General features: G+C 35.5%; 1 protein-coding gene across 1 annotated transcript in view; it reads right to left on the reverse strand.

The window, feature by feature from the left end:
* Nucleotides 1–11473, reverse strand: part of Cpsf6 (cleavage and polyadenylation specific factor 6) — a 27122-nt gene that overhangs the window by 13211 nt on the left and 2438 nt on the right. The window contains exons 2-5 of the mRNA XM_031349457.1: nt 5592–5801; nt 3737–3840; nt 937–1082; nt 1–170 (exon numbers count right to left, since the gene is read on the reverse strand). Of these exons, the coding sequence (XP_031205317.1) occupies nt 1–170; nt 937–1082; nt 3737–3840; nt 5592–5801 (630 nt within the window). The remainder of the gene's footprint in view (nt 171–936; nt 1083–3736; nt 3841–5591; nt 5802–11473) is intronic.

The raw sequence follows: 11473 nt of genomic DNA on the forward strand, positions 1-11473 counted from the left end.
GAAAGGTGGAGGTGGCCCTCCTGGTCCTGCTGGCCCAGGAAATCTGTCCCCACCAGGAACAGCCCCTGGAAAACGGCCCCGTCCTCTACCACCTTGTGGAAATGCTGCACGTGAACTGCCTCCTGGAGGACCAGCTTTACCTTCCCCAGACATTTGTCCTGATTGTGTAGCTGCAAACATCCAAATACTCATAAGTAGCACTTATTAAAAGTTTTCTGAATTGTAGCCATTGTACTTAGGAACTATTTCTAAGTTTATTTATACTATTCATCAATTTATGGATGCCTTGGACCTATGTAAAGTACTTGGCAAGGAAAACATTCACATTTAAATACTCTCTTAGTCTTAAAATAGTTGAGATTAAATGTATTTCTACTGAGAGATAAACAAGTCACTTTTAAAATATCAGTAATCAGCAAAAATCAAAACAGAAAACCTTCAACAGAAATCTTAATTTCAAAGAGATTATTTTATGCCGTGTAATATATTCTTCAGTTAAATCTTAATTGCCAAAAATTAAAACCACTTGAATTTTTATTAATAACAAACCTCTTCTACATTTACTTTACCAAGTAGTAAAAGGTCTTGGCAGCAAGCAGAGAACCCAGTAACTACTTCATTAGCCTCTCCCCATCAGACCGTCAGTACATATAGAGGTCCTCCTCTAAGGGTTAGAACCCAGCTTCCTTTCTCCAAGAGAGTGGCAGGACAAGACTGCCAGCACCAGAGAGCTGTCAAACTGTTGCATACTGATTATCTAGAAAAACCTGGAATGGGAGTGGGTCTCCAGTATATTGGCCCATAGTCATAAGCAATGATTAAGTCAAGTTCATGAAAAATTAAATAGTAACATGGCTTCCTAAGTATAATACTTAACAAATGCCAGCAACTCTGCTTAAACCCATTTTTAAAAAGGCTGCTGAGAGATTTGCTTACTTTTCCTGGATTGCATTTCAAACTGACTCAGGAACTGTTTATTGCATGGAGTTACAACAGGATTCTGACCATGAAGTTCTCTTTTAGGCAAAAGATCCATTAACTTTTTGGAAGATGCTTCAGATCCAACACCAACAAGGGCAAATCTAAAAGATGTTAAGGGAGTAAGAATAAAAAGCAAGGAGGAACTGAGAACGTTGCTGTTGATTAAAAAAAGAAATGGTCTTAGCCTCTTTTTAAAAAGATTTATTCATTATGTACAGTGTTCAGCCTGCATGCCAGAAGAGGGAGCCAGATCTCATTACAGATGGTTGTGAGCCACCATGTAGTTGCTGGGAATTGAACTCAGGACTTCTGGAAAAACAGCCAGTATTCTCGATCTCTGAGCCATCTCTCCAGCCCCCTAATTTACTCTTAACAGAAGAAAAAAATTAAACTATTTAAGGCTACACAAACTTACACTATGTTTTATAATGTACTACAGAATTCACTCTTAATGTACAATCCAATAATTTTTTAAGTATATTCATATGTTTTACAAACATCATGATGGTTCATGTTATAACATTCATCATTACCAAAAGAAAATCCATAGCATCTACCACCACTCCAATTTACTCTTGTCTCTTAATCACAGGGAATCATAAATCTATTTTGTTTCTATGGATATGCCTCATTTAGAATTTTAAATAAATGAAGTATGAAATTCTTTACAACCAGCTTCACTGAGCATTAAAGGCCTAGACATATTATAGCATGTATCACCAATTCATTCCTTTTAATGGCTGAGTAGTGTTCTAATATAGACATCAGTTTTGTTTTTGCTTTAAGTCCACCCATCAGGTAATAGGCACTTGGGTGTTGTCACTTTTTATTGCCACAAAAAAGATATTCAGTGGCTGGAGAGATTACTCAGTGGTTAAAAGCATTGACTATTCTTCCAGAACTTGAATTCAATTCCCAGTACCCACATGGTGGCTCACAACCATTCATAACTCCAGTTTCAAGAGATCCAATTCCCTCTTCTGCTCTGCATGGGTATTAGGCATACACAGAATGCGTGTGTGTTTGTGTGTGTATTTTATATATACATATATATATGTATATATAAACAAACACCCATACACATAAAATAACGAACTAATGCTCAGCATCATTACCCATCAAGGTACATATCCAAACCATAAAGAGATGCAATTTCCCACATAATCAAAATGAGAGCTATTCAGTGCTGGTAAAGATAATAAAAAAACTACAACCTACCTGCATGGTTGAATGTACAATCTGGCAGCTTCTCAAAAGTTAAACAGACTTACCATATAACTTACTAACTCCTAGGTATATGCCCAAAACAAGCCAAATGTTATGTTCACACAAAACAGTACATTATATTCCTAGGGTGACCACCTTTAATAGCTAAAAGTAGAAACCACCCAAACATTCCCTAGCGGACGGGTCCTGGGTTCCTTTTTAAGTGCTACTCCATTATATGGGATTATCACTCAGGTGTAAAAAGGAATGCTGACGCTGTCACACAGAGGAACCTTGAAAACGTTATACTAGGCGAAAGAAGTCAGACACACAGGACATTATTATTGTATTTATAAAACACCCAGTATATTTTATTTATAGTACCCAGAATAGGCAAATTCTGAGGTAGACAGTACATAAACGCTTGTGGGCCAAGGGTACAAGGGAGATTGGGGATTAGTGCTAACAGACACAGGATTTCTTTGGTGGTGGTGGGTTAGGGTGATAAAATGTTCTGAAATTAGAGTTACAATAGTTGCTTAACTTTGTAAATATGTATTTTTAAGGATTGTTTTATACTCATACACATATAAAATGAGTGTAAATAGATCCAATTATGTGTTTACTATATTATTTATAAGAGGCACAAGTAGAAACAACTGTAATACACAAAAATAAGAAAAGATGTATTTATCACTGAGCATTTCTTCTGCTCTTTCCAATCAAATATAACAAAGTATGAACTATACTATCTTTTAGGGGAAAGTACAGAAGCACATTCACTAAAGTGATTATCTATAAATGGTGAAAGTGTGGCAAGTCATTTTCTTACTTTTAGATACTTGCATTATATAATGCTCATATAATAATCTTATCCCGTGTGTGTGATTAGTTTCTTAGGGAAATGGAGCAAGGTGCCATTCTTCAGTTATTCTCCATCATTTTTCTTCTTATGGTACTGGGATCAAACTCACACGTCAGGCAAGTAGTTCTAGCACCAAGCTACATACCCAGATCTTCAAAATCTTTTTTTGAGGGGTATATGGTGGCGGGGTGGGGCATGCTGAGACAGGGCTTCTCTGGAACTTGTTCTTTAGATCAGGTTGCTTGCCTCTGCCTCCCAAGTGCTGGGAATAAAGGTTTGTGCCACTACTACCTGGCTCTTCCCTATCTCTTAAATCACAACAAAAACAATGCTTCTTAGCACAGCTACTTCAATCTTAGGAGTGTACTCAGTAGAGTCAGGAAACAGGCCTAGTCTGTCCATAGCCCCATCTCAAGCAGCTTCTGTGTGTTTTTAAAAACCAAGGAATATGAAATTCAAGTACGACCCTTTGCCTAAGATCTTCCATCTAGTGTGTTTATGTGGGTTCCTAGGAACTAAGATTGTCAGGTTTGTGCAGCAAGGATCTTTACTATCTAAGCCATTTGTCAGTGCTAATGTGTTCATGTGTCCTACATGTGTGTTATCAGCATTATACTTAAGGAAAACTAGTTTGTTACTTGTAATCACTATCAGATTACATTAGGAAAAAAATTAAATTCTTACCCCTTTGATTGTCCATTTGCCCGATTTTCAAAAAATTTTATCTCCAAAATATCATTTACTCCCAAAGAATGAACAGCCTCAGTTAGGTCCTCATCTGTTGTCCACTGCAAGACATTTCCTCTTATTAGCCATTAAATCATACTCAGGTTTTACTGTCTGAATTTAATGTTTAAAGGACAGCAAATGATAATAAAAAATTAATTTTTATTTTTGCAAATCTAAGTATAGTTACTGCCCATCAACCTACCATATATAGTAGTAACTACTACCGATATGTAGGTTTTTACCAAACACTTAACTCTTACCTGAGCCACTATTCTCATAAGAAACAACAGAGGGGATAAACAGCTTGTTCAAATTCACAAAACATAAACATATGCCAATTCCTTTTTTTTCTTTCCTCTTCTTTTTTTTTTTTTGTTTCTTTTTTTCTTTTTCCATGACAGTGTTTCTCTGTATAGCCCTGGCTGTCCTGGAACTCACTCTGTAGACCAGGCTGGCCTCAAACTCAGAAATCTGCCTGCCCTTCTCTGCCTCCCAAGTGCTGGGATTAAAGGCATGCACTACCATGCCCGGCTTCTTTTTTTTTTTTTTTTAATAAGGTTTCTGTGTAGCCATGGCTTATACTGGAACTCACTACATAGACCAGGCTGTCCATGAACTTAGAAAATCAGCCTCCAGAGGCATGCACCACCAAATCCAGCAAGAGCACCATTTTTTTTGTTTTGTTTTTTGAGACAGGATCTCAAATGTAGTCCTGGACCTAACTGTGTAGACCAGGCTGGCCCTCAAACTCAGATATATACACCTGCCTTTGCCTCACCAAGGCTGAGATTAAAGATGTACACCACCATACTAGGCTGCCAATTCTTATTTAGCAACTATATCTCATGTTATACTGCCATTATTTCCAATTTTGTGAAGACTGTTCAGACTGGTGACAGGAGACTCAGTCAATGTGAAGGCTGGAAAGATGGCCCCATGGAAGACCCCAGATTCAATTCCAAACACCTACATGATGGCTCATGATACCAAAATAATATCATATAACTCCAGTCCCAGGAAATGTAAGGCCTTCTTCTGGCCCCTGAGGGACTATATGCATGTGATGCACAAACATGCAAACACACAAATACCCATATACAGAAAACTAAAACAATAAAGCAATGTAAAGTTAAATATTTTCACATAAAATTCTATAAACAGAGTAGAAAAGTATCAACATGTTGCTATAATGTTTAAACTTCTAATATACTAGCTGAGATAAAGATGTTCTAGGACTGCTTTAGTGACTATGCCAGGTCTAATGCTAACAGACAAGTACTCATGAGGCATTTAACCAACAATATCAGAATCTTATGAACAACACAATTATATCCAGGCAACAAATATTATAAAGTATCTAACAACTTCTAACTAATTTCAAACTTAAGGTCAGAAATGAAACTTAAGTCTATGATATGAATTAGAAAATAAGGAATAATTTAAAAACTATAGTGGTATTTTATCTTTCTTACTCCTATAATCTTAAATTCTTAACTTCAGACCCTGTGTGAACATTTTTCTTAGTGAAACTGGTAAGAATGTAAAAAGGGTGAGTGGAGACAATTGCAAACTCAAATAGTATATCGTCAAACCAGACTATAAAGTTCAATAACTTTTTAAAAGAACTTGGTTTTGCCCTTCTCACTACTTGGGTAAACATAAAAAAAATTATAATTTAGCAATTCTTTTAATTATAATTTTTTTTTATATAGAGATGTCCTTTTAAAAAAAAAAAAAAAAAGCTGGGCAAAAACATGTACTTCTAGAGCAGTTGAAATGCCTGCCAACAATCTGGGTTAGCTTTCCTTACCCATGTTAGATTTCCAATATACAATGCGATTCTCTTTCCAGTGTAAGTGTAGACAACGTTTGGTGCGGCTCCTTTACCCACATCATCACCAACAGTTGGTGGAAGTGTATCCATATAGTCGCGATCTTCTGGGGCATCGCCATTATTTGCAGATGGAGAGATGACATCATCATACAAATCTATCTGATCGTGCCCACCATATTCCGCTTCCTAAGACACAGAAATAATGTTCTAGATTATATGAAAGTCATTCAGAATACTAAATAAATGTGAATACCAGTTCATTCAACTTTCTTATATTAAAAACCTGATAAAGACAGGAAAAGACCCAACAATCTTAATACAAGTCTCTCTTATTTTATATATAATAGATGTGTTCTTTAATGTAAAATATTCTTAAAGCAAGCACACATAAATGCAAATAGACAAGTTTCAAAAGAGTATTTGTCAGAATATTGTGTGTCTCTCTCTCACACAGACATATTATAATAATAATATAATATAATAATAATATAATAATAAGCTTTTAATATGTGACCACATGTGAGACACCAGTATTTTCTTTGGCATTCAGACTTTATTTACTACTCTGAGAAAGTTATAATGTTTGTATAAGCTAAGCCACAGGTAACAAAAATACACACACACACACACACACACACACATAGATATATGTACAAATATATACATGTTTCAAAGTCTTAATTATCTAGTAAAATTTAAAAAATACATAAAATTATTCAAAGTAATATCTTGCAATAATTTTATTGTTCTCAGTAAACAAAGAGCTACTACCTGACTTTTAAAATCTAGCCAAGTACATTAGAAAGTGAAAAGTACACACATAGGACTTAGTACAACTACCACTGTCACCAGCAGAATCAAAGCAATGCTAGGATGTCACTCACATGCCTAACTGATGAGCCAGGAAAAAGAAAACAACAAAGAAACTGATCTGAGAAGGAAAAAAGTAATTCAATTTGTCAACATCCCTTTCTAAGACCAAGTAACTCTATCAATACCCATGTGAACTATTTTGCCCTTTTGAGGAAAATTTGAGAGGAAAAAAAACCAATTAGCTAGGCATAACAATCTCTCATGTATATAATTTACTAAGAACTGTCATATAAATGTCATGCAAGAGTTAGTTTTAGGGAATATGATGACCAAGTAAAAATTTGCTATATGATCAAAAGATACTATAGGCACCAAGAGAGCATTTTATTCCATTTTTCACCAAAAAGCCAAAATAAGACTTATTTTTTAAAGGGGAAAAAAACCCTAGAAGAGAAAACATTGTTCATAGACAGAGCCATAGAGACCTCAAATTTCCATTTTTTTTAGGTAATCTGCATTAATAGTGGACTATATAACTTTTCTTAAATTTAATTTTATATGCCAACTTTACTTATCACAAGGCAAGATGTCTGTAAGTCTAATTTAATAAGAAACTTAAGCTATCAAGGTAAATCAAAGAAAAGCCACCTTCATCAAATTAAGTCACTGAACAATGCCATTAATTTTAATGTACCACAATGCCAAAATAATATCTAGGTAATGAGTTTTTATCCAACAAAGAAGCTACTCAAACTGCACTGACAGTAAAACTTAGAAAAAAGGAGGGTAAGCTTTGTGATATGAGCTGAACCTTCTGGTCATGTGGCTTCAATACTGGCTCCATAGTCTTAAAAAATATAAAAACCGGTATCACTGGGCACTTTTACAATCTAGTTCTGCACATCAAGTAAAATTATTTTATAATTATTCAAAGGAAAATGTGTTTCCACCCTCAACAGAGATTAACTATGAATTTACAGTCTGAGGGAGAATAAAAAGAATGCAAGGGTTACTGAATACCAGACTAAAAGTATTTACATTTCTATTTTCACTTACAAGAAAAGATTAAGATATAATTTTTCATTAGTTGTAAATGTGTGAAAATGTTCACCTAAGTAGACCATCATTTACAGGTAGTAATTGAAGCTACACAAACCTGGGCATTACGGTCACTATTTTTGTATGACCATGACTACAGTGATACCAAGCATATTTTCCACATTCATAAGAAAGATCATAATCAGCCATTTTGTCTGGTAGTTGGATTGCTTCCAAGAGGTTGAAGTGATGCTAATTGAGACCATGGTCCTGGGGTTTGATCTCCATGTGGACTAGTTAGCTGTGTTCCAAGATCTCAGACTGTACTCTTAAACCCAAGGGTATACATTGGACTTGGTGAAAAAACATTAATGAATCTGAATACATATATTGCCATTGCTAAGAAAGCAACTCAAAGAATCCTTAATAATATCAGTAGTCTTCTTTTTTTTAGATTCATTATTAAAAAAAAAATCCAGAACATGTTCAAGTGTTTCTACTTCAAGTAGGAAATGTACATACTCTGAAATTAAGCAAAAAGTCTTTTTCAAATATATTTCAATTGGCATTCAAAAATGGAAAATCTCAATATATCCTAATTATTTCAGATTCCAAAAATCACCCAGTCTTATCCATGTTTCTAGGCTCTAATCATCAATAAAGGTGCATATCTACTGTCTAGCAAAAACAGCTCTTAGGCAGTTTGGAATGGTGTCAATGTAATTATCTCAGTACTTAGTGGCAAAGCCAGGTAGATAACCTGTGAGTTTGAGGCTAGCCTGATCTACAAAATGGTTTGCAGGTCAGAGTGAGCCCTTGTCCCAAAAAAAAGAAAAAAAAAACAAAAAACAAAAAACAACAAAAAAACAAAAGAACAGCTCTCAGCTCTCAGGGTTTGTGAAAAGAGTAACAAAATAATTTTTCTCAATCCCTACTAGTCTGAATCACTATAATCATCCTTTTTTTATTGTTTATTTATTTTATGTATATGAGTACGCTGTTGCTGTCTCAGACACACCAGAAGAGGGCATCAGATCCCATTACGGATGGTTGTGAGGCAACATGTGGTTGCAAGGAATTGAACTCAGGATCTCTAGAAGAGCAGACAGTGATCTTAACTACTGAGTCATCTCTCTAGCCCCCACTACAATCATTCTAATGGCAAACAAGGCATCCAAATAAAGGTTGTATGCCCAGCTTTGATGGTCCTAGTAATCCTAGCAGCTAGGAGGCTGGGGCAGAAGCAAGCCTGGGACACAGGCAAGTAAGCCTTTGCTGCAAAAAAAGGGGGGAAGGGCTTTCTCTCTCAAGATTTTACACTACAGGATGACTGTTTTGTGTACAAGATACACAAAACTGTTTCCCAGTCAAAGAATATACTTAAAGGTATTGTGGATAGAAAAATAACCAACATCCCATTCATTTTAAGGCAATGTTTTAATCTTTTTCACTAGCACTATTTCCCTTCCTTCAAGATTTTTACACAATTTCCCCCTAATCATACCCTACAATTTTTACTACTACAGATAAATTGTATATAATATATGCCATTATTGCGACTATCCTTTTCTCTGATAGGCACAACAATGTTTTGGGTGTTCCTATTGTCATAGTTAATACCACTTGTGCACTATAGGTATTACCAGTAAAGGACAGTACCTATTTCAAAAAAAAAATCCTATATTAGAAAAAGCATTATCAGTCATTCCATTTAAAGAATAGCTATTTCATTATAAGAAAAGGGGAGCTATGTTCTGCATGACAAAATGTATGCAATGCTGTGTAAGAGAAAAACCCAGTAGCAAGAAACTAGTTCCAACATATCTCCAATTGACTCAGAATGTTTTGCAGTATTTACATATAAGCTATAAATCTTTTCACATACTTTAAATTATCTCAATATTTCTTTAAACTAACACAACGTAAATGTTTATGTTAAAAAAGTAATTATACTGTATTAGTTTAGGGAATAATGAGAAGCCTGCACATATTCAGTACAAGTACAATTTCACCCAGCCAGCATTTTTGATTCCAGTTAAATCCCAGGATACAAAAACTGTGGATTCTTTTTTCCCCCAGAAAATCACATTATGGATATGCTAAGTGTATTAATTTTATATTTCCTGTAAAATGTTAAATTAGATCTTAACTACTATGCCATCTTTCCAGCCCCTATAGGTTTATCTTTAAGCTATTTTCATTAAGCATATCATAAAGTTTCACAGGATAACTGTTGCTTTACAGTGAATATACACTAAGTATAAAGTGAAATGATTCATTCAATAAAATTAGATTTATGTGGGCATCTAAATCCTTACAAACTGATACCCCAACCCCAGCCATTGCCTCCATTTGCTTTTAAAGTTCAGTGAGCTTTTAAAGTTCTTGCTATCAACAATCCACAATCTTAGGGCTGGTGAGATGGCTCAGCAGGCAAGAGCACTGACTGCTCTTCCAAAGGTCGTGAGTTCAAATCCCAGCAACCACATGGTGGCTTACAACCAACCACCCGTAATGAAATCTGACACCCTCTTCTAGTGTGTCTGAAGACAGCTACAGCGTACTCATTTATAATAATAAATCTTTAAAAAGAAATTTACAATCTGACAGAATAGACACTAAAATACAGCTTCTGACTGACACCAGATAAACAAGTTATGTGTTATTTGATTGTATAGAATATAAACTTAGCATGCCTAATTAAAGAACCTGGGTTTAGTTCCTAGCACCCTCATGGTAGCTCACAACCATCTTATAACCAGTTCCAGAGGATCTGATGCCCTCTTCTGACTTCTATGAGTGAGCACCAGAAATGCACAAGGTACACATACATACATGCAAACAATCCATAAACATAAAAGAATAAGTACATCTTGGGGTAGGAAGAACTGCTTTCTGTGTAAGTCTAAGGTAAGCACAAGCAACATAGATTCCGAAGTAGTTCATATTCTCTTTCCAATGAGCAACTCTTCTCAATCTGTCCACATCTAAAAGCTTTTAAGAACCAAGCAGACATGTGTTTCTGTTCCTTCTCATCTTTATTCTCCATTCTTAAAATTATCTAGTAAAGGGCCTGGAGAGAGGGCTCAGCAGTTAAGAGCACTGGCTGCTCTTCCAGAAGTCCTGGGTTTAATTCCCAGCAACCACATGGTAGCTCGCAACCATCTGTAATGGGATCTGACGCCCTCTTCTGGTGTGTCTGAAGACAGTGTACTTGCATACATAAAAAAAAATCTTTAAAAAAAAAAATTACCTAGTAAAGAAAGTAAATATACTAACCTAAGTCTCATCCTACCTCCAAAAAAGCTTAATACTCAGTCTCATACTTTCTGCAATTTATTGTGCTTTGCCAAAATGCAAAAAGCTTTATAAAAGTATAACATTTTAAATAGTAAAAAGAGACTAATGGCTAGACAGAATTTCAATTAATTAAAACTGCAGCTCACATTAGACAACAAAAGATGTGTTTAGTGACTAGAGAGATGGCTAAATGCTTAGAGCACAGGCTGCTCTTCAGAGCACTCACATTTAATTCCCAGCACCTACATGGTTGCTCACAACCTCTATAATTCTAGTTCCAGGAAATATGAGTCCCTCTTCTGGACTCCTTGGGCACCAGGAACCCACATAGTGCAGACATCATGTGGGTAGAAGACTCATACATGTTTAAAAAAAGAAAGACAGAAAGAAAAAGTTAAAAAACAAAACAAAACTAACTTTTATACATGTTTAGAATCCAAGATAATTTAAAATGTCTAATGATCAGTTCTGAAAAATATTTTGATCAACTACAATCAAATAATCACACTGGTTACTACAGCAGCTAGTAGAAATTAAGAGAGACCAGATTTCTAGGGATGTTGCACAGGAATAAAGTGCCTAGCATGTACAAGGGAGTGCAAACTCCCAACAGTAAGTGGGGGAAAGAAGCAAGTGAGCGGGACACAGGCTGTAATCCAAGCACTGGGGAGGCTGAGACAGCAGGTGCAATCATAAATTTAAAAAAA

The sequence above is a fragment of the Mastomys coucha genome, unplaced genomic scaffold, assembly GCF_008632895.1.
Source record: "Mastomys coucha isolate ucsf_1 unplaced genomic scaffold, UCSF_Mcou_1 pScaffold4, whole genome shotgun sequence".
NCBI classification, from domain to species: Eukaryota; Metazoa; Chordata; class Mammalia; order Rodentia; family Muridae; genus Mastomys; species Mastomys coucha.